Source organism: Fonsecaea nubica (genome assembly GCF_001646965.1).
Source record: "Fonsecaea nubica strain CBS 269.64 chromosome Unknown Scaff73, whole genome shotgun sequence".
Taxonomy (NCBI): domain Eukaryota; kingdom Fungi; phylum Ascomycota; class Eurotiomycetes; order Chaetothyriales; family Herpotrichiellaceae; genus Fonsecaea; species Fonsecaea nubica.
Window position 1 is genome coordinate 324 of NW_019173746.1, and position 21929 is coordinate 22252.

The 21929-nt window shown below is 53.1% G+C and overlaps 10 protein-coding genes across 10 annotated transcripts; 3 read left to right on the plus strand and 7 right to left on the minus strand.

The window, feature by feature from the left end:
- Positions 1 to 635: 635 nt before the first annotated feature.
- Positions 636 to 3116, minus strand: AYO20_08754 (hypothetical protein; the record flags this gene model as incomplete). The annotated part of the gene is made up of 1 exon (XM_022647030.1): positions 636 to 3116. The coding sequence occupies one exon, from the start codon at positions 3114 to 3116 to the stop codon at positions 636 to 638; it is 2481 nt and encodes an 826-aa protein (XP_022496950.1).
- Positions 3117 to 4399: 1283 nt separating this feature from the next.
- On the plus strand, positions 4400 to 5188 carry AYO20_08755 (hypothetical protein; the record flags this gene model as incomplete). The annotated part of the gene is made up of 4 exons (XM_022647031.1): positions 4400 to 4429; positions 4495 to 4604; positions 4664 to 5069; positions 5126 to 5188. 4 exons carry the CDS (start codon positions 4400 to 4402, stop codon positions 5186 to 5188), a joined length of 609 nt encoding a protein of 202 aa, XP_022496951.1.
- Positions 5189 to 5325: 137 nt separating this feature from the next.
- On the minus strand, positions 5326 to 6668 carry AYO20_08756 (hypothetical protein; the record flags this gene model as incomplete). The annotated part of the gene is made up of 2 exons (XM_022647032.1): positions 5326 to 6125; positions 6257 to 6668. The coding sequence occupies 2 exons, from the start codon at positions 6666 to 6668 to the stop codon at positions 5326 to 5328; spliced, it is 1212 nt and encodes a 403-aa protein (XP_022496952.1).
- A 1911-nt stretch (positions 6669 to 8579) lies between these two features.
- AYO20_08757 (hypothetical protein) lies at positions 8580 to 10532 on the minus strand (the record flags this gene model as incomplete). The annotated part of the gene is made up of 4 exons (XM_022647033.1): positions 8580 to 9347; positions 9396 to 9739; positions 9789 to 10105; positions 10153 to 10532. 4 exons carry the CDS (start codon positions 10530 to 10532, stop codon positions 8580 to 8582), a joined length of 1809 nt encoding a protein of 602 aa, XP_022496953.1.
- Positions 10533 to 11372: 840 nt separating this feature from the next.
- On the plus strand, positions 11373 to 12200 carry AYO20_08758 (hypothetical protein; the record flags this gene model as incomplete). Its single annotated transcript, XM_022647034.1, has 1 exon — positions 11373 to 12200. One exon carries the CDS (start codon positions 11373 to 11375, stop codon positions 12198 to 12200), a length of 828 nt encoding a protein of 275 aa, XP_022496954.1.
- Positions 12201 to 12463: 263 nt separating this feature from the next.
- On the minus strand, positions 12464 to 13492 carry AYO20_08759 (hypothetical protein; the record flags this gene model as incomplete). The annotated part of the gene is made up of 1 exon (XM_022647035.1): positions 12464 to 13492. The coding sequence occupies one exon, from the start codon at positions 13490 to 13492 to the stop codon at positions 12464 to 12466; it is 1029 nt and encodes a 342-aa protein (XP_022496955.1).
- Positions 13493 to 14190: 698 nt separating this feature from the next.
- On the minus strand, positions 14191 to 15295 carry AYO20_08760 (hypothetical protein; the record flags this gene model as incomplete). The annotated part of the gene is made up of 2 exons (XM_022647036.1): positions 14191 to 14945; positions 14995 to 15295. The coding sequence occupies 2 exons, from the start codon at positions 15293 to 15295 to the stop codon at positions 14191 to 14193; spliced, it is 1056 nt and encodes a 351-aa protein (XP_022496956.1).
- Positions 15296 to 16433: 1138 nt separating this feature from the next.
- AYO20_08761 (hypothetical protein) lies at positions 16434 to 17321 on the plus strand (the record flags this gene model as incomplete). The annotated part of the gene is made up of 1 exon (XM_022647037.1): positions 16434 to 17321. The coding sequence occupies one exon, from the start codon at positions 16434 to 16436 to the stop codon at positions 17319 to 17321; it is 888 nt and encodes a 295-aa protein (XP_022496957.1).
- Positions 17322 to 17391: 70 nt separating this feature from the next.
- AYO20_08762 (hypothetical protein) lies at positions 17392 to 19149 on the minus strand (the record flags this gene model as incomplete). Its single annotated transcript, XM_022647038.1, has 3 exons — positions 17392 to 17892; positions 17944 to 18351; positions 18394 to 19149. The coding sequence occupies 3 exons, from the start codon at positions 19147 to 19149 to the stop codon at positions 17392 to 17394; spliced, it is 1665 nt and encodes a 554-aa protein (XP_022496958.1).
- Positions 19150 to 19777: 628 nt separating this feature from the next.
- Positions 19778 to 20262, minus strand: AYO20_08763 (hypothetical protein; the record flags this gene model as incomplete). Its single annotated transcript, XM_022647039.1, has 2 exons — positions 19778 to 20013; positions 20076 to 20262. The coding sequence occupies 2 exons, from the start codon at positions 20260 to 20262 to the stop codon at positions 19778 to 19780; spliced, it is 423 nt and encodes a 140-aa protein (XP_022496959.1).
- Between the last annotated feature and the right edge of the window lie 1667 nt (positions 20263 to 21929).

Below are 21929 nucleotides of genomic sequence, written 5' to 3' on the forward strand. Positions count from 1 at the left end.
CCCAAGGAAGCTTGGAGCTCCGAGAAAGTCACGGGTGCGCCACGCCAGCCAGCCAGCCAGCCAGTATGGTTTTATTCTTCGGTGGTAGTCTTTCTTCCCTTTTTGCCATACCCTTATTCGATCCCAACCCGGGGCATTCAAATGCCGAGATAAATTAATAATTATCTATCCGTTGATTTTCCCAAAGAGGAAACCTTTCACCCAAATGCGGCTCTGCTAACAAACAAGGCTTTGCCATCCATTCTTGTCAAGTTTTACGTGAGAACATATGGGGGTCCCTCCCACGATTGCATTCGGGAGTCGGGAAGTTCTTCTCAGACAGGACGCGAGTTTGGTTATCCTGATACAGGTCATCATCCGACGTCGGAGTCTCGATGTGAGCGCTTTCCATTTCCGTTTTCATTTCCATCTGGGGAGCAGGTCCTGAGCAGGGCCTGAGGCTCGCCGGTTCAACCGTGCCTGAGCCGGTCCAGGACGCGACTGATTACGCCGTCAACTTCAACTTGAGCAACACAGCCATGAGGTATTACAGTTGAGAGTTGCTAGGCCTCATTGATGGGACGACAGGGCCACAAAAATACTTCCAAGGGCCTTGAGATCTACCTGGAATCTATGTGCCCTACATTCAGTGGCATCTAGATCAATTTGAAGTCTGTCAATGTCCTGTCCCCTCGATCGAGTTCTCGGATCGCTTGCCCTTCCATGTAGCCATCCAAGTACGCCGTCCCGCGCAGGACCACTCCGTTCTCTCTCCACGCACGCATCGGTGGAGGATACATCTCATAATCCCGTGGCCGTCGATGCCGCCTGTGGTTGCGTTTGCGGAGCTTTCTCGGTTTGAGCTTGGGTTTCCCAAGCACACACAAGAAGCTGCAGCCGAGCAGGACGGCGACGGTGTCCCCCCGGCGACCACGATTGGTCAGCCCCAACAGACCTTTCCGCGTAATGAAGGGTTTGGCAGTCGACAAAGTGTGTCTGATGGCCTCAAGGAGAGGTTGCACGTATGCTCGTGATCGCACTTCTCCCGCCGAGGCGCCTCCTCGGGTCAGAGCTGCTGGAGGTTCCGCCGGTCCCGTTATCGACTGGTCGGCGTGTCGCTCTTGGAAATCGACGTCGAATCCTTCCGGCATGTGCGCGGGGCCGTACACGAGGACATCGAACATTCGCCTCCATTCAGGCGGTAGCAGAGTTCCATCGAGTGTACGATTTCCGACGAGAGTTCGATAGAGCGACGACACTCTCTCTTCTCGAGTCACGTTGCGGGCAGGAACTTCCGGACTGGACGTCGAGGAGCGGAGCGCAAAATCGAGGAACTGTTGGATTTTCACCGACAGCTCAATCAGATGCCGTTCTCCCAACCAGTCGGACGACTCCCGAGGGGGCGGTCGAAAGGACGCGTCCGTGGGGGTAAACCTTAGGCTCTTGAACGAAGTCCAGTGTTTGACATCGTGCGGTGTCGAGTCCCATCTTTCGGCCCATTCCGGTGCAAAAATGCCACAACATACCCAGGCTAGGCAGCTGAACATGGCGATATATATGGCCGCCCCCAGAACTAAGACCGTACCGCGTACGATTGCAACGATGCTTGAAACCGCGAGGGCGATGATGTTGGATCGATTGAGAATGGGAATGCGACGAAGGAGTGGGAACGTGTCGACAGTTGCGAGGTCGGTCAGGTCTTCTAGGAGAGCTGCGATCTCGTCGACGGCAACGCCTTGGATTTTCAGGTGGCTGTAACCAACACCCAAGGCCTCAGGGAGAGAACAGGTGCGGACCTCTGGCCACGTGTTTCCGGCAGCGGCGAATTTGACGGCGTGCGCTCCTGGCCTCAAGCCCATACCCATTTGCATGAAGAACGTGTCGTTAGCTCTCGCAGCGTCTCGCGAGAGTCGAGGCAGACAGCGCAGGGGAAAGCACAGAAAGTCCAAGCTCTTTACGGTCTGCAGCATAAACTCGACAAACGACATTTCGGTTTTGCAGACTGATAAGGCGTAATCGACCGTCAATGAGTCAATCTGCGCGTCCGCCGCGATGCCGACCAGTGCCCAGATCTTGTCTCGCGGGTCGGTTGCCTCGGATGTCGAGTGCAGGCACATGAGCTCAAAGAGTGACTTCTGTCCCTGTCGCAGACTCCTTGCGAGGCGGCTGGTCTCGATATAGGTCGGACCCGCAGACTTCTTGGAGAACTGTAATGCAGGTACCGCCTGTGATCGAATGACTGCCGGTGCCCAAACGGCAGTCAGGGTCAGGATAGGGAGCAGGAAAGCCTTGAGATCTTCATACCAGGGAGTTTCGGGCTGTGCCTCCCGCACCAGCCAGTCACTCAGATCGGGCTTGTAAAGCTTCTGGTTCAACCAAAAACTGTCTGCGGCCAAAAGAATTTGCCATTGCAGGCTGCAGTGACCACAGAGGACTTGGATGGACGAAGCACAGACGAGCTCTTGCACTATCCATATCCGCTCCCAGTAGGATTTGTTCAGAAGGCCCTGGATGGCCTCCCACGTCGGCTTGCGGGTTTCGAGGCCGATGGTACGTTTCATCCACTCCACAAGGTCAGGCTGCTGCGCTGCCTCGTCAAAAAATAACGTGGCTTCAAGATCTGTGGATGAGAGAGGTCCCAGCCATGTTAGTACGTGGTCGCAGGTCGCATAGATATCTCTCATTATGGCGACCTGATGACCACGCTCGCTCGAATCGCGCTGGTTAATGCAAACAGCGTCGATCCAGAGGAGACGCTCATTCTCGGACTGCTGAAGGGTTGCGAGAGCTGCCGCGAGGTTCGGGCCAATTTCGAATGGCGTATCATCAATTAAAATCGTCGAGGAAGGTGTTTGAGGTCCCCATTCGTAAGACAGCGCCTCGAACTCAGGGCACTGCTGATCCAAACAGGCGTGGACGATGTTGCCTCGAATCTTTGGCGAGAGTTGCTCAGTACCTGAGTCTGAGTCTTCCTGAACAATCGTTTGGGAAGGTAGAAGCTTGAAGAGACGGATCTGCTTTGATCTTGGCTGCAAAGGTCGATATGGGTAATCATTCTCCAGCTGAACTGCAAGCCCAGGAGATGTACTTGGTCTGCTGCCATGATGGGTCAACAATTTGAAGGGCTTGAAAACCATGACTGGAAGCAACAACGAACAAAAGTACCTTGAGGGATTTTGAAGACGGCGCCTATTTGCCCATTTACTTCTGAACGACACGCAGAGGCTCAAACTCGTGATGATGATGACGAAACCCACGCCGAGGAGGAACCAAGTACGGGGATCGGAGAATATATGATCTGACCAAGAGGTGCACGGCGACGTGGCATTCGACGACGAGCAGTCGGTCTGCCGAATGGACATGGCAGTCTTGTACACGGACTGTTTTGTCAGGAATTATGGACGAGGCTGTCTTCACAAGTTTACCTTTCTGCCACCGAACACACAAAACGCCACATAGAGACGGACCGTTGGTGCCTGATGCCTCATGTCGGGATATAATGTTGGTCGCCGCCCCGACCGTGGCGGTTATCTCTACCTCGCCGGCGGTACGAGAACGAGCAAGATTGGCTGGTATGCATGTTTCGTTGGATCAGGCCGAAGACAGCTGAAGGCAGCCAAAGTCAGCCTCGTTTGAGGCTCTGCGAAGTTCGTGCGCCCGGGGTCTTTCGTTTAGTTGCCTTCTCTCGCTCGACTGCAGTTAATATTGGTTTCAGAATCAGGCGTTGCTGTTTCAACCCCTGAGACGTCCCGACTCCTGACCTAGCCGCACACGTGACTGAGCTTCATGTCATTAACCTCAGTGGATTTTCATCATCGCATCTCCCTGGAATATAATCTGCATTGTTGCTTCCTAGTTGCCGTTGAGCAAGAAGACCAACTGGTCTTTGCGAAAAAAGAAGCTGCATATGTATGTCGCCTACATAGATCTTCAGTTTGAAACCTCAAGCAAAGTTCATAAAATGTTCCTAACGCGACTGGTGAGTGCATTTACTGCTGGACGGCGGAAGGACTTGTACATGCTGTTAGATGCACCTCCAACGTAGAATTCCAGCTCCAGAATTCAATTTGGACTATGCCTTGGGTCGCAACGGTTACAATGTACTGAGTGTGAGTGGTGGATCTCGTGTCTGACCCCATATTGCTTAGGCCGCTTGGGATGTTTGCCGTGTTTGTCAAGTCTACCCCGAGTCGCGAAATGACAACAAAGTGTCCTGAACAGGGTGAGGACAACGGATGCCTTCAGCTTTTGTTCTTCTACTTCCTAGATCTCACCAGAGGGGTTATGATTGAGCAGACAAGGAACTTGAGATGGTCAAATCAACGCAAATTGCCAGGCTGGATGGTTCGTGGATTCTGAAGCTTTCTTTCAATGTCTTGGGGGAAAACTGGCTGACTCGCCCGCTTTCTGTACAGGCCTCATGCTCGCGGCCTCGGTCGACGACGAACAGGTACGCGTGGTTCTCTACCGTTCACAGTTACCATTGGCATTGTTTGCTTACCACGGGGAACGCAGGTCGAGACAGAGCTCGCCGAGGTCAAGTCACAGGCAAAAATGATATTCCGACGCCTCAACCGCAACTCGGAACAACAAGCAAGCATAGAATCGGGCCAATATACGTTGCAGTAAGCCAGCGTACACTCGTCTCGCATCCGAGAAGCTTGCTCACCCTGCGCGAACCCAGCTACCTCATCAAAGACTCGGTCTGCTTCCTCTGCATCTGCGACCGATCCTACCCCCGCAAGCTCGCATTCACCTACCTCTCCGACCTGGCGCAGGAGTTCACCACCATCTACCCGTCCCAGCAATACCTCTCGGCGACGCTGCGGCCGTATGCCTTTGTCGAGTTCGACACGTTTATCCAGAGAACCAAAAAGACGTACCAGGACAGCCGGGCCAGCGCGAACCTGGACAAGTTGAACGACGAGCTCAAGGACGTGACAAAGGTCATGACCAAGAACATTGAGGATCTGCTATACCGGGGCGACAGTCTGGAGAGGATGGGTGAGATGTCCGGGCGGCTGAGAGAAGACAGCAAGAAATACAGGAAAGCCGCCGTGAGGATTAATTGGGAGTTGATGTTGAAGCAGGTAAGTGAGAAAGGTCTGCTCTTGAAGGAATTGGGCGTCCTGACGTGCACAAATAGTATGGGCCTTTTGCTGGTCTCGGCCTGATCATCCTCATTTTCATCATCTGGAGATTTTGGTGACGAGCTTCCCTGTTGATATCTGGGTGATTTATATGGATAAAGCGAGCATCTGATATCCACTGCGTGATCTGGGCGCGGAAGACTCTACGCCAGCGCGATTTTGGACCTGTCTGCTCCAATGCAGCTGGCATGTCGGCTCAGATTTCATCTTCTTCCTCGTCAAAGTCATCCTCAACGCCCATGTCGTACAAGATTCGTCCACCTTCGCCCGCTCCGCCGCCTGCTTTCTGAGCATCAAAGTACGGCAATACCACCCCTTCCCGCTCCAGGCGTTGACGTTCGGTCAGCCCCAGCTCGAAAGTCATGCCCGAAAGCTCCTCAACCGTCTCTTCCTCGTCCGATCCACGGAACAGCGGGTGATCATCCAGGAGAGTGACGATCTCCCGAAATGGCTGGCCATCGCCCTTTTTCGTCATGTTTTGGGACATAGGCAAGAAGAACCACTCTCTAACTCCGCGGCCACTTCTCCTACGGTGCTCCAACTCCAAGACAACTCCGCGCTCCTCTTGCTTCAATTTGGTCACAGACTTGGACTTTAGGCCTATGACCACGCCCTCGATCTCTTCCGAGAGGCCAAAAGCCGGTGCGGCCAGGGATTTTGAGCGGGCAGACTTTTCGGCCAGGAGGATTGGGAGCGAATGGATTGTTATGACGGTGGTGGCGAGGTACGAGAGGAGCGAGAGCGGTGAAGGCGAATACGAATTTGACAGCGATGCCGATGACGGGAGTGTCGAGGGTGGTGGGGACGGCAAGGGCACGTCGGTGTGATAGACGGCAACTAATGAGACTTGCGGGCCCTCGCCTTGCTCGGCACCTTTTGTCTGGAGTGCCGGTGGCTGGAGCAAGGCGGAGAGGAATGCGGTCAGGTTGAGATTGGACGTCGGCTGGATGGACAGAGCGGCCAGTGTCGACAAGGAATCAATCATGATCAAGAACCCTGCGTGTATAATTTTGGCGTTAGTGTGATTGCCACGATATAATGGCTGGGTATTGAAGCGACAGTAGCCAACAATATCAAAATGGAGATGAACACCGCGTTAGCAGAGGTATGAGCGGGAGGAGACGTACTTTTTCCGCCACTCCGCCGCAGAATCTCGCCCACTTCCCTCGCGATCTTCTCTCCCACACCTACTCCCGCCCCTGCCCCAGAGGCTCGACCAGGACTCGGACTTTGCCCCACGTCGTGACAATACCCATGACACGGGACGAAATAGTCCGCTCCGACGGGCTTAGCGAACGTCTCAAAGCCCAGAACCACGACGACGACGCCACCACCACCACCACCGTGTGGCATCCCCGCGTGCCTCGACAGCCTCGCACGCCGGAGATACTCCCTTGTCAGCGGACGGGCGGGCTGTTCGAGCGAGTCGAGGAGCAGGGTGAAGGGCGAGGTCTGCGCGTGGTGGGGGTGCTGAGACAGGAGTTTGGAGATGAGGAGGAGGTTGTGCGTGCGGCGGTGGTGGGTGTGCGTGTGAGACATTGTGTACGAAAACGTCCGTACACTTCTCCCTCACTGCGCCTATCTCTCCTTTGTCTCGTCTCTGGTTCTTGTCCCTCTGCCTATTGAGGAAATCAATGGGGAGTGGCGCTGAACGAGTAAGGGTGGTCCTTATCCTTGAGAAGGCGTGAGAAGAGAGGAAGATTGACCAGGGTGATATCAAAGACCCAGTTCTCGGTAAAGGCGGACTCGTAGTATGGATAGTGCCAGGGGCAAAAGACAGGGAGAGAAAAGGGCTCGATGAAGGAACCCGAGTGGAGGGGGGAGGTTCAGCCTCGTGAAGAAAGGTGATCCTACTGGTATTGCTCTCTGTCTCTGTCCCTGCCTGTCACCGGTGTGCTGTACTCGGTACCGCTTTCTTGTTTTTCTTTTTTCCCTTTGTCTTCCATCAATGTTCTCCAGACGTAATGTAATGCACTGGTCTGCCTCCGGGTGCTATGAAACCAAGAAGGGGATAATGAATATCAGTGACGCCCCAAATTTTCCGGTACGAGGCTATCAAGAGCCCCATTTTTGCTTATGTAATTCCTTGGCATGGACTCTGGTGGGTGTCTGGAACACACAAGCTCCAGGGGCTGTTCAGCCTTGCCTTGTCTTGTCTTGTCGGCCCCGAACTCCAATAATCCAGATTTACGAGGCATAATGGCATGTCTCACGCCATGGAGCCTTCGATAGCGTGCTGTCGTCCCGTGGAAGAGCTGGTTTTGATGCTCGATCGATCTTGTTACTCCTCGACACGACAATGCTGGCAGACGAGTGCTCAGGGCATGTCCTCAGCAATCGCGACACCTCAAGTAGGTCTGAGTTACATCGTGAGTCCTTGTTTCATTTACACGCTGGTCACATACATCTGTTACCCTCCCATCCACCTTTGTCTTGTCCGAGGATTGCCAAAGAACAACGCTTATAACCAGTGCAGAGACCACCTGTAACCACCCCCGACCTCACGCCAAAAACCATCCAATGCACCCGCGCTGCTCTCGACCGCCATTGACCCAGCCCGCTTCAACCAGTTGGAATTTACCCCTTTCGACGTTTTGCTTCATTCTTTCGACACATCTGACTCCGTTCGCTACACAATTTCTAGCCTGCTCAATAGGCATCTCTTCCAACCGTGATTCCCATGCATAAATATCCTCGCAGAGGCAGAAAGTGTTCAAAACTTGACGCCCGCTGTTGTCCGCTTTGAAGAAACGATTGACCGCCACTGGATCAAGGAGGCATTCGTGCAACATACCCAAGTATAACCACGACTAGATGAGTGATGAGTACATGGAAAAGTCCTCGCGTTTATTGAAATGTAGAGGTTTGATTGGCGCCAATAGATGAGCCCATTTGTGTGTGGTATTGGGATGCCGTCGGACCTTGAGAAAGCAACACGTCCACATTTTTCCACCCATTAACCTTTGTGTTATACATTTGGCAGAGAAAATCGACGCTGGGGAAAGTCCTAGAACCTCTAACTGTCATAGGGAACGGCATGTGTGAGGTTTCTAGTATCAATAATATCGCAGAGAGTGACGTCCTCGAAGACCGATGGTAGGTGCTCCATCATTTGTAGAGTTTCGATAGCAAACTCATCGTCGAGTTTAGTCTGCATGTTTCCTAATCTTGCGAAGTTCTCTGACAAGCTTGAACGTGCTTTCAATGTCCAGACACAGCAATGGTGTCGAAGCGGCCTGCTGAAGCCCTTATTGTTACATGTGTCGTGAATAGGCGCAGATCGCTGCTTGTGACTGACTTCAAGTGATGGTCGAGAGGAAGATGAACTGCCAGTCGGCCCAGTAGAACTTGGAGGAGCAATTGTTGCTGTTTTAACCAGTTAACGAACGGCCGAGTCCTTCGAGTCCCCGGGACCATCGTCTGAATAAGAACCGACGGTCTGCAGCTAACTCAAGCGCTGTGGCCTGGCTTCGGGGTTTGGTCCAGGTCAGAAAAGGAGACTTCATCCTGAACAAGCGTGTCATTGACGGCGAGGACATGTCTGCGATACAATTCTACCAGGCGTGCCGAACCAGTTTCGAGACCCGAATCCTGAATCCCGAACAGAGACAACTCCTGCTGCGTGGCGCCTGGGCTGATTGAGGTGTTGCCGTAACTAAAGTACTCGGCGCTTCCATTCTGACTCGTCATCAAGCGGCTCCCGTTGAATCTTTGAGCCTCTTCCGAATATGGCGCATTGAAGGACTCTAAGCCAGTTGGTAATACCGAACGACCACGAATCTCAATCGTCTGACCCCTCGCCAAAGCCGCGGAAATGGAAAGAGTGTCAGCTCCCTTATCTTGCGCGACAGTGCTGTTCACGAAGAGGGGATAATCAAAGGTGCGTGAATACCCTTCTGAAGAAACGGCTCTGCCAAATGTGTTCTGTGTGGTCACCTGGACATTGCCAAAATCCGAGATTTCACCCTCATTTGAATATCTCAGATATTGCTGCCAAGTGGCAACTTTGGAACCCCGGGATGTCTGTACTTTCGACGAGATATAGAGCTGGCGATCTACATTGACGGTATAGGAAAGGGTGCAATTGGTTCCATCCGAAGCGGTACCGACTGTAGATGACAGAGACATAGAGAATCCGGATGCATCAGCCAGAGTGTGGCTCCCAGACGTTGCATGCCCTGCGGAATCTAGCCAGACAAATATCTTTCCTGTAAGAACCTGGTGAAATATAAGCGGAGTGTGTCATGATGATAGAGCTGGGCTTACCCAATAGCTGCCAACCTCCTCAGATAGAAATCCACTGCCATTGCCGTCGTCATCCAATCCAACGACTCGAATCTCTATGTCATGACTTTTGCCATTGCAGAGCAGCGGCAGCCAAGGTGTGATATCAATTTCATCTTCGCGGATGTCAAACGCATCGATCCCCACGACAGGCCTCCAGAAGCCACGGACGATGCCGCCGGTGAAGATGATGGGAAAAGGCCACACAACCCCAGCCAAGGTTCCATCAATTAGCAACTGTACCTCACGGAAGGGGGAGTAGCCTAGAAGGGAGTCGACTCCAAAAGTATCGACGTTGGAAGAGAGCACATTGGAATACCAGAACTCTATGCCGATGGTCAGCAGAGCCCTACTCTTGCCCAGGAACCGGCCCACCTTCTTCCATCTGACCAGTTGCAGAGACGGTCACAACAGCCCGCTCTATGTTCTGCGGCAGTACCATAGAAGTCGACACTCTACGTTGACGGCGACTCCAGGGACTGGACGTGTTGCTGGAGCTTCCATCGGCTAATATTGGAATGATCAGATCCGCCCGCTTCTCTGCGTCAGCAGAGGTGAAGAAGGTCGCCTGCAGAGTGACGTTGAATGGGGAGGTATAATTTTCGTTGATCAGATTACCGAGGTCAAATATCAGTGTTTGGGGCTGCGTGAACAGTGCCTGAAGATGGGACACATCTTTGACATAAGTCCATCTGGCAGAGGTCAGATGATTGTATCTTAGGCCCAGCAAAGAGCTTACATGATCCCGCCAGGAGTTGGTTCCGCTGTGCTTGTCCGCCAGATCTCAACGTCACCGAGGTAGGCAATCGCTAGTCGGTCAAACTGCTTGCCAGCGGCGGTAACGGTGAGGTTGAGTGTCACTCGGTTGAAATCACAATGAGGGGGTGTGTAGAGGCCCACGAACGGGTGCCCATAGCTGTTTCCGAAGGAATGAATCATGAGAGTCTTGGTTACAACACATCCTGGGGGATCAGAAACAAGAGGTGTAGCCGATCTGCCATCATCTTGAATCAATGCCCTTTGCGCGACAGTATCCGGTGTCAAGACGGGTGGATGGACTTGGAAAACCCGCAGCATTGAAGCCGCCAGGGCAACAATTGACTGCGCAGACGACCTCATTCTGAATGAGCTGACAGTCTGCGATCTTATGCACTGGTGACGTTGATATCAGTGCCAGCCAGCGGCCCAGATATTCTAGATCGTAAGAGGTGTAGTTGGCGAACTGGCTGGAGGTATCAGTACCTTGACTGCGGCTCGTTCCAGAAGGGTGGCTCACCGTAAACTGTCACTCTCTCGACCTGCCACACTGTAGACTCACGAACTGTTGAGGTCTTGTACAGCCCTTTGATCTGGCTTGTCAGTTGTCCGTAACATCATGGCGAGGTGGAGGGGGGGACCAGAAGTCGAGAGAGAAGGCGAGGGATTGACGGTGAAATGTTTGAATTGATTTCAAATTCTAAAATTCTAGAACCCTCGGGTGCCGGACACACAACCAAGCTACTCAAGAGCTGCGTTCAATGTGCGAGTTCCCGTTGCAGATTCCTAATGAGAAATGCACTTCAACCTTCTACGGTATCTAGTATCGTGAGTTCGCCTTCTACGTGTCACAATACCAGCATCTCTCGACAAACTGGAGGATGGCTGCAGTGCCGCTCCAGAGCTTCAACGAAGGTCCCTAGATTTGTCCCACTGCATCCAATTCTAGAGAGGAGATCGGAACTCAAAAAGTCTATCATAGCATAATCTTGTCCGATTCCATCTGTGCATTCATACAGGCAGTTGGGAAAGGATAGAGCTGTACCGAGTACTGAGTAAACGAAGTTGTCGATAAAGTGCTGTCCAATGGTCTAATGCTGCACCGGAAATTTCTGCGCCTTACCAGCCACGCACACACCAACACAACCTCTTGCTATGCCATGTGCCATCGTCACTCAGTCCTGACACAAATGGACTGCGCGAATGGCGCCGATTCCTGCTCTGGAGCATATCTCCAATCCTTTGATCACTCCAGCGCAGCTGCTCAAGTTCAAAAATGCCGAAGACGATGAGAGCTCAACCTCATGGTTTGCCCAGTTTCAACTGACATCCGCTGCTGGTATCCTCCTCCGCCTGACGCAGGAAGTCATCGCACATGGCACGGTGCTGCTACAGCGGTTCCTAGTCTCTTCCACCCCGAATGACCGTCGCAGTTTCAGTTCCAGAGACTACTCTGCTGCTGCCATCTACCTCGCTGCAAAAATATCTGCCACGCCGGTCTCACCTCGATCAGTCATTAACGTTTACGCATACCTGACGTCCGAAGCCTCTCCACTGCGATTTATCAATCCGGCTGGATCCCCCACGGATGTTGAACCTCGGAGTTATTTTGTGTCCGAAGGGACGTATGAAAGAGAGAGACAGCGGTTGTTTGTGTGCGAGAGCATGATACTGGTTGGCCTGGGGTTTGACACACGAGTCGCGTTGCCTTACAGTCTGGCCTTTACGTATATGCAGGCCTTGGGAGTGTCCACCACCGAGCTATCCCAAAGAGTCTTGGAGCATCTGAACGCAGGCCTCCTCTCTCCTCAGCTTCTTTACCTCACTCATCAACCCAATGCGCTCGCCGTGGGGGCAATCTATCTGGCAGCACGGGAGATCGGGGTCAAACTCGTGGAGCAGAATTGGTGGGAAGTGTTTGACGTCGACAGAGAGGACCTGGGCTTCCTGGTTTTGTCTTATGGAAGCATGGCCAATTTCGCCCAAGCCGAGATGGAGAAGTGGAAGAGCGAGCCCGTTCGACTGGACTGAGCTCATATTGGCCGTTTCACCCTGGGCCTCATACCAGCACTCTCAGCGACAGTATCCATCGGGCACGTAACGGAACGAGTTTTCCAATGGTACATCCTAGCCAGGGTTGCGCTGTTGGACTATTCCCTCACCATCAGTGACACTCGGCCTCATGTTCTTTCCAACTTGATACCAACAACAGACCATCCTCATCAATCTCTCACCGAGACCATAATTCGGTGTTGGAAATCACCACCAGTTCACCCTCTTGCCTGTACGTGCACCTAGTCGAAGGTTCCTTCGCCAACGTCCTTGAACACCATGGCCACGTCCTCTAGTCTCTCCTGCTGCGTACGCTTCTTCGTGCACTTCCTCCACCACACCGGGGCGGCTCGGCAGAACTTTTGTAGTTCCATTATGAGAGGCTCCTGCAATTGCTTCGCGCAGTACAAACGAATTTGGCGATCATATTCGTCGTGCAGTTCCTCGAGGGTTTCAAACTTCTTTTCGAGAAGTCCATCGACGATCTCAGAACCAGCCTTGATTACCTCTTTCGCTTCCTGCCGCTCGTGTCTGCGGAAGGACTGCATGTGGCGCTGAACGAGCCTCTCTCCGTATCTGCGAATGAGGGCCGAGGCATGGTGCTCAGGCAGACAGTCGACCTTGGGTGACTGTTTGTTCCCTTTGCCCTTGGTAATTTTGTTCTTTGTTAACTCCTTCACTTGCTTTGTCAGGGCGCTCGACTTCTTTGCCGGCACGAAGTCGTCGTCCTCACTTCCGGGACTGCGTACTCTTTTGCGCGGCGAGCTCGTTGGAAGGCCGAATCTGTATCCTTGCGAGTGGCGGGCCGGTGTCGATTGGGGGCTGCCTCGGGAGATTGACCGATCTGTCACTGGAGTTGCGTAGGATGACACCGGTGGCTTTGAGCAGGGAAGCTTGCTGAAATCTGTCAACTGGCTACTTGGGTGCGGTGCGTTTGGTGAGCGATTGGGTGTGGTCATCAGCTGACTTGACTGATCAGTGGCCTGACCCTGCTCAACCAGATGCGGCGGATTCATGGCTTCTCGCTTCACAATTCGGTCACTGGTGGCAGGGACATTTGTCGATTCTCCTGCTAGACCTTCCACTCCGTTGGCGTCCTCGACTGGCTCTGCTTTCACTTTCGCCTGACTGCCATCCACAGGGGTTTCGACCCGGCCGTACAATCTAGCCAGCCTCAGACGGAGTTCTAGCTTCTTGCGATCCAGATCCAACTGGCGCTGCTCGATCTCCAGCTCCTCCAGCTCGGCGTTGATGAGATCTTCGTTGTCCATCGCTCGGAAAGCCTGTGGTAGGTGACTGGACTGACTAGGGACTAGAACTGGGTGAGGACGAACGAGGTATTGCCAGAGTCGAATGCCACGCCTCACCTCGAGAAAGACTCGTGAGTTGAATGTGAGAGTGAAAAGGTCGCAATAAAATAGGGACGAAAGGCACATTTTATTGAGAGGAGGGACAAGCAACATCAACGCCAAGGACTTGAAAAGATGATCCCTTGATATCGCACGCTGTCTGGTCTCTGTCAACAAGGCTCATTCCCCGTCACTCGCAGTCAAATGATTGAGCACATGACACTCAAGGGACTTGTTGTTATCAGGTATCTCTCATCTCATCCTGAGATCCCCCTTTTGAACACATGAGAGAAAGGGTCAAAGAAGCTTGGAACCTCTCCATGTCATTCTCCCTGGTCCGTATCACTGTAAGACGGACACAGGATCCGCGCCGTTCCATCCTCCCAGCTGCACAGTTGTAAACACACTCCCAGAAACTCCCGTCAATAGAGCGCCGTAATGAACGTCCTCGTCAGAAATCTTCTCAAACCAAACTGTAACCATCTCCCAGAGTCAGCTCTGAATCCAGATTGCAATGCCTTCCTCCCTCCCTCTCCGTCTCCTGACTTGGTTGGACTGACCGCTCGGGCCGAGTAAACCGTGTGTTGGTTCGATCTGCACCATGTTCCACGCATGTTCTCTCAAGCCTTTTTTCCCGCCCCGTGTTCCGCCTTACACTCCTCCAGGCTGAAATTATCCTCCGCGACGTCCGGGAACACCTTTGTGACGAACGAGATCCTCTCCTGCTGGGTGTTGAGCGCTTCGCACAACGGCCACCACGACTCCCGAGCCCATTCAAACTTGTCGAGTTCCACCACGAGCGCACAACGCAGTCGGGAATCCTTGGCGTGCTTGTTCACAACCGCTGTAAAGTCCTCGTGGAGAAGGGCGATGCTGTGGTGTGTAGTCCCGAAAGTGACTCTCCGCAGCTTGGAGGCCACGGTCGGTTTCTGGAAACACGCGTAGGCAAGTGTGGACTCGATCGATGTCATGTGCTTGAGCAGAAGACCCGTGTAGTGTTGGACGAGGTCGTACCGTTGAGACTCTGTCATGGGTCCTGGGACGTCGGCGACTTGCTTTTCGTCCCTCGCGGACACTCGTCGTCGTTTCACCCTGGCACCATACCCGCCTGTGGAGTCACTTGTGTCGACGTCAGAGTCAGAGTCTAAAGTAAGGACAAAGGTATCTGAGGGCGTGTTTTGCTTTTGCTTTGCTGGAAAGCTCGAGGGTTCGGTCGGTGGACGGCCTGTAGAGGCTGCTAAGAGCGTTTCGTGACGTTCTTGAGACTTTCCCTGGCCGGCCGTTTGCTCTTCTGGCTCGCAAGTGAAGAAGCGATTCCTCATCTTCTCACCGATTGATCTCGCTTCTGAACCCTCACGCGGACAGAGTTTCGGACCTAGACAGACGTTAGTCCTTGCAGGACAGACGTGATACATTCTCGTTACATTGCGTTCCCTTTCTAGTCTCGCAGTTCTCATTTCCCACCTTTTCTTGGTCCTTTTCGATGACTGTCGTCCCACTCAAGTTGACAGTGGTGTCATCTGTTCCGGGAACACTCGACGAGACGTCTGCTTGCTCACGCTTAGCTCCAGATTTGACGGTGGCATCGCCTTCAGCCGACTCGACGCATCCCTCGAGCAGTTTGAGCCGGCGTTTGATGTCCAGCTCCCGACGTTCAAGCTGTAGTTGACGTTTGTCCAGCACAATCTCGGCAAGTTCGTGCTGGAGCCGTGCTTCATCGTCCATGATGGTCCGGTGGGCTTTGATAGTGAGTCGTGTTCGGGCACCTTGACAATGTTTGACAATCAGTAGATGAGATTCGAGAGAGATTTGGAGCTGAGTAGTGTATCTTGCCTGTTATGCTGAAGGGCTGTGAGAAGGGCTGTGAGAAGGGGAAAAGAACAGAAAGGCGAAGGACGCGAAAGTAAACATTTGATCATTCTCGTGAGGTCGAGACCAAGGATGTAAACAGAACAAGGTGTCGAAGAGTCTGCCAGACCTCAAAAGCCATTGTTATGATAGTGATCTAGCAAGGGCAGATTTTCTTCAAACATCTCTCCATCAACCAGTCCGTCAACCCATTTCACTCTCGCCTTAGATTCTGTAGAACAACATCATGTCTGTAGAGGACATAGACGCCTGGGCCGAAGTACCTAGTCACCGTCATTTTTCTTCCTCGCTAGTGAAAGAAGGTCGACCAAGTACAGGTACATGGACTCGCTCAACTACGGCGATGGTAGGTACATGTACCTTTCTGGCTCAACACGCTCAGGTATGTATCGGCCTATCGCTCTCGAGTAGTCCATGTAGTGAATTTTAGGTGACAAGGGTGATGCTTAACCACATATGTGGGCAGGCCGGATGGTCTGGTTGGTTATGACGTCGGTCTCATGGCTCACTATGATCTTGTGCATTCACACACACAAGAAGATATCCGAAGGCCGCAAGTGCGATTCTCGCTTTGGACAGATTCTTTTTGTTGGTCACGGGCCATCAAATATTTTTATTGGAAAAGTCTTATGAGAGAATTTTTGTCCCTTTGTGAATTCTTCGTTACTGTACAAGGTACAAACAATTACGGATAGTTATATCGGAGGTAGGTGGCCCGAGACCATGCGCTTGCCATGCGGCCAAAACGGCCGAATTCCTTCTGGTAGTCCTTCCAGCAATTTATCTCTCTTACGTAGAGCGGCGTCGTCAGCCGTTGACGGCCTGACGGAATCCCATCCTGAGACTTACTACACCCAGACTGGTGATTTTTGCAAGAATAACTACAAAGCTGACCGGACGTTAGAGATCACCAAATAGACAGAGCCAAACCTCTACCTACCGCGATATTCTCCACTCCGAAGCACCTTAGGCCACGCTCTCTCGCGTCAACAAGATGTCTACCCGCGCCAACGAGTTCATCGCCGAGACGCTGGCTCAATACACCCCCCGTGCCGCGAACTATGACCTCTCACATGGTGGTTGGCACGTGGAACTGGGCCGAGATTTTGTCACCTGGTTGCCTCCTCCCAAGGGCGGTGCAGTACTTGACCTCGCATGTGGTACTGGTTTAGTCACATTACCTCAAGCTGAGGCGGTCGGATCTGGTGGCATCATCGTCGCCGTCGACATCACTGAGGCGATGCTCAACGAAGCCAAGCGGAAGCCGCTCCCCGTGGGAAGCGCAGAGGTGAAATGGGTGTTGGGAGACATCACCGACCTTTCGTCCTTGGAGGAAGTCCAAAGGGTGGTGAAGGAAAGGGGAGGATTTGACGTTATTTCGTGTTGTTCGGCGTTCGTCTTGCTTGAGGATCCCGCAAAGGCCATCAGACACTGGGTCACCCTTTTGAAGCCCGGAACCGGAAGATTGATCGTTGACGTGCCCACAGAGGATCGTAATTTGCAGTACCTGCTCAACTACCCACTCCGGCGCGCGTTGGGGAAGTCCATGGTCTACGATTTCGACTGGATACAAGGTATCCAGACCATACAGGACCTATTCAAGGATGCCGGGCTGGAGATAGAAAAGTCCTTTCGCACCAGGAGCTACATCCCTGAGCAGTGGTACGGCGCGGATCAGGCAATGGAGGCACTCGAAGGAAAGACCAGTCGAAGCGGGTTGTGGAAGAGTCTTTTCGACGGCCTCGAGTCCGAGGGAGGGACAGAAGCCGTGGAGAAAGCCAGGACAGCATGGGCGCGCATTTGGCAAGACCACTTGAACAAGGATGGCAAATTGTGGGACGGACACGCTTTGTATGTTTCGATAGGAAGGAGGGGAGAGTGAGGTATAACCATGGTTCCGCTCGACCCGTGTTCCGTCGACCAGCGACGGTGTTGTGCAGGGACTCCATTTCCTATCGTTGAACAAACACCACGCCCGCATCTTCAGGTCGACGCATCTTGGGTGTGATGATATTCATGGAGTCATCCAGCACCTGCAACAGCGCCGAGCTGGCCTGCTCTTCCGTCGTCATTTTCCCCTCCATGATTAGCGGTTTCAAGCGGCATTTGCTGAGCAGTGTCGAAATGACGGCCACGAATTCGACCTGGCTGAACTTCTTCCCGGGACAGACCCTGGGTCCGACACTCCAGGGCACAAACGCGGCGCCCGGTGGAGGATGAGCGAGGGACTCGACCCCTGTTGTCGGGTCGGTTACTATCCAGCGCCGCGGGTTCCATTTGAGTGAGTCGTCTCCCCACCACCGCGGGTCAGAGTGGACTGCATAAAGATTTATCGTCACGTATGTCTCGATCGGCACCATGATTTCTTGGCCCTTGACTCGCAGAGAGTGTGGTTGGCCGACACACCAGCGGTTCGTCGCGGGCACTGGCCCCCAGAGACGAAGGGTCTCATACTGAAATGTGTGAGCTCGTGCAGATACAGATTCAAAGTTGGTTCAACATACCATCAGTGCCAAACACCTCACGAGTTGCGGAAACACCTCTTCGTAGTCGAGCTTTCGACCCTCCCACTCTTTCAACACTGCGTCCACTTCTTCGCCCGCCCAGTCCTGGATCTCGCGGTTGGTGGCCAAGAACGGGATTGTGTAGGTCAGCGCGTTCGCAGTGGTCTCAAACCCGGCCAGATTGAAGATGTACAGGTTACCTAGCAATTCCGTGTCACTGAGGTACATTGGCTTCGCCCCGGCGCCGTGTCCGGCCTTCTTCTGTTCTCTTTTCGCCGCCTCGTCGGCCTCCACCAGGGCGCTGACGATATCGGCCCCGCTGCTGCTGCCACCTCCCTGCGTGATGGCCCGGTTGTAGGCGACGATCTCCTTCATGTATTGAATGAACTCGTCCGTCATGGCCGTGACCTGTCGATATAAGGCAGGCATCATCCAGCGGAACACACGTACATTTTTGAACAGCACGGCGAAGATGATGTTCTGGAGGAGAAACTTCAACGACTCGGCCAGACTGGTTTTGTGGCCCTTTGGGATCTCACGAAAGCCTCCGTCAAAGTCGTGGATGTGTCCGAAACCGGCAGCGGAGAGGACGTGCATCGCGATCAGGACGCAGTCGTTCCGGACGTCAAGCATGGACCGGCGGCCATCTGCTCGATTGGCCACCACCTCGATCATCTGCCTCGCCTGGCTGAGCGACTCGTCCCACACGAGCCTGTTGTTCTGCTCACGGAAAGCAGGATTGACGATCCTGCGGTGACGCTGCCAGTCTTCGCCGTTGACGCTGATGACATTGGGCCCGAAGGCGTTGAAGAGCTCGTACAGCGGCTGCGGCTTGACCCACGCTTTGTACTGGGTCTGCAGGTCCACGGCCACGCCAGGGTCGTTGACCACGATCTCGTTCTTCGTTGGGGAAACAACTACAAAGACGTCGCCGTACTTTTGGTGCGGGTGATACCGCTCGTCCTGGGCCCAGGAATGGTAGCTGAGCACGAAAAAGTGCCCGATCCAGGGCAAATGGCGGAGGTGCCTCAGGTACGGATAGGCCAGGATCAAGAAGTCGTCCTGCCATGAAAAGGGGATGACGACGATGGGAATCCCCAGTTTTCTCACTTGCAGGTAGTTGACCAGCAGCCCGTAGGCGCGTGCCACCAGCAAAGCCAGGAGCGGGATGCAGATGAATGACACGACCGTGGGATTCCACGCCATTATTGAGGTTTGACTAATTGTATTTTGGGGGTAACTATCTGATCCTCGGAGGACACGAGTGGTGAAGGGAACTTTTGAGCCCAAAGAAGGAAGAATGAGGACACAAACCTTTTTGTAGCCGTGCTTTGGTGATGTGTGGATGGACGGTTGGCTGGGTGGCTGGATGCCTGACAAGGGAAGCCAGTTTCGTATCCGGATTGTAGCATGCCGTATGTCGTATTCGCAATGTCGCTAATGGCGTATTCACAGTCTTGGGAGTCGGTCCATCAGGCACTACCACACGAGTCGAGATGCATCCGATTGGGGACAAATTCCGGGGATGGAAAACCATTCGGGAACGGATAAGAATCAAGAAAAGTCCCTGCAGCTGCGGTTGTTGACTCGCCCGCCCGGCATTCGGACAAGCGGCCAACCGATCAGAAAGCTTTTGAAATCCACGCGGAGTTGAGTCTGCCGTCTATTTCGTAGCGAGAAGTTCATCTTATGCGTATCGACACGTGTTGGCAGCTTTTGCACTTTCGGGAGTATCATAATTGGTGTATTGGTCTCATACCGCCTCTTCTGCCTGAAGTATCATTATTTACCCCATCGCCTGAAAGGAACCCCTGCGTCTCCGAAAATGTGTCTTCTAAGAACCACTCTCTGTTGGATCGTTGGCACCGACAAAACAAGTGGCTCCTTCGACCGAATCCACCCAAGAAGCGTCGAGGATGTTGGACGGCGCGCCAGACTTCATGGTGGTTGAGCCACAGACCACCGCATTACCGTTCATGGCGCCACGATGTCCGCAAGTATAGTCGCAGGTGACATAGTTGGCATCGGATGTGGTCGATGTCATCTGGATTGCTTGTGGGTGGCTCAGCGCTGCCAGTTTGGAGAGGTCAGTATGCCCTGGGGCTGCCAGTGGGAGAGTGTGGGAGACAGACGATTGAGGCTGTGGAGAGTCTTGTCTCCGTTTACATCAATGACGACTGCCGTATCGACGAAGATATCGCTACCTGTAGCAAACTTTCGAATGACGACGGTGCCTTCGAGAGCGCGTTTTGGCGGTGGATGTCCATGTACCCATCCTACGCTGATGGCGAGAACGGCAGAAATGGATGTGATCTTCATTCTGTATTTGTCGATAGGGCTGGCTCAGTGAGGACGTCGGCGGTAGTACACTACAGCAAAGACCAAGTCCACAGCGGTCACTCTCAGGTCAATACCGAACCTATATATGCACTACAAGAGAGTACCGTTAGCATCGCGCCTCTACACATCACATCCATCTATCTCCTAAAAGATGCCGCTCGTAGCTGAACTGTGTTTGACCTCTCCGAATAATTCTCATAGTACTTTGTGAGCCAATCGAGCATCGAGGTCAGTGGCTGACTGAACTCTCAGGTCTTCTCGTATTTTTAGTTGAGTTGGGATGCAACTCTGATTGATTGGAGACATGAGCCTGCGCCGGATATGGAAGGCGTTCAGATCTCACTGTGTAAACGGCACCGATTGTCGCAGGATGTCTCTGTGCATTCTTTTCAAGAGAGAGACGGATCACGTCAGGCGTCGGACGGTGTCTGGTGCCACCTAAGCAATGGGCATGACGGACGAGGTTTGGATTGAGAGGAACCACGAGGCTGAGATGTCGCAACAGGCGAGGCTCGCGCAGGCGGAGGAGGCGGCGCAGGCAATTGCCAAGACCTGCGCTTGTGTCTGACCTCCACCTGCGCCTAGGATTCTCAAACTGCCCTACGCTTTTCCTCCAGTTTCATCTTCACCCCGGTCTTTGTCTCACCTTCTGGCACGGACAAAGTCGGCGATGGCAGCTAAGCGCAATGGATCGGCCCTTTCGCATTAACAATGAACTCAAACTACTGACGTCCTTCGCAAGTTCCTAGGACATCGCTTCCCCCGAGCTATTGCCTATGCTCGGATAGGTGATATCCGATGAGAGTAGTGCCCTGTGCTTGCTCAACACAGCCATTCTACTGTACCGAGTACGCCCTGTACCATACTGACACTTTTCATGTTTCACCTATTCATCTAGACCTGGGGCCCTCGCCTATGCATTTCAGCTGTCGCTTTTGCACCTTTTCATCTGGCAAAACTGAGCAGTTGCTCCCAACTGTCAGCCCACGATTTCCGAACGAGCAGAATCGAGCTCGCTGTACCCCCCAGTTGCAGAGGTGTGCGTCTACATCTCACTGTTCAAACCTACATCATTTCCAACGTATACTTCACAGCAGCAACATCCATCAATTGGGCAGGTAGTTTGGGCAAACTTTGCCTAGAGTCATGACGAAGGATCATTTTGTTTGAGGCTATGCAAGGGCTTCCCTTGAGTATCCGTCTCCCCGCATGGCACCGTCGTGGTCTCTGACTCCATTCCAAAACAGCCTATTGATTCTTCAAACGATTTGCACGGGCATATTGCGCTGCGGTAACGATTTAGACGCAGGATCTGTGCCTCACCAAAAGAACCATTACAGGTCCCGTATCGTCACCGACTTGGGATTGCTCAGCATTCGCTTGGCTCTTGTCGTCGAAATCCCTTTGGCCTGGGACAAGATGACTGTGAAATCAAACTGCGACTTACCACTAACGCCTTCATCATCACCTGTCTCTCGAGAGGCATACTTGCGCTATATTGGGGCCAAACTTTCTATCCATGTCGACATTCCAGACTCATTCTGTCGCTTGCCCTTGCCGCGCAGAACGCCACGGTCACATTCGTTCATGCAAGCTGCATGCTACTTCAATAGCTCCTCGGCATAGAGGAGAATGAGGAAGATGCC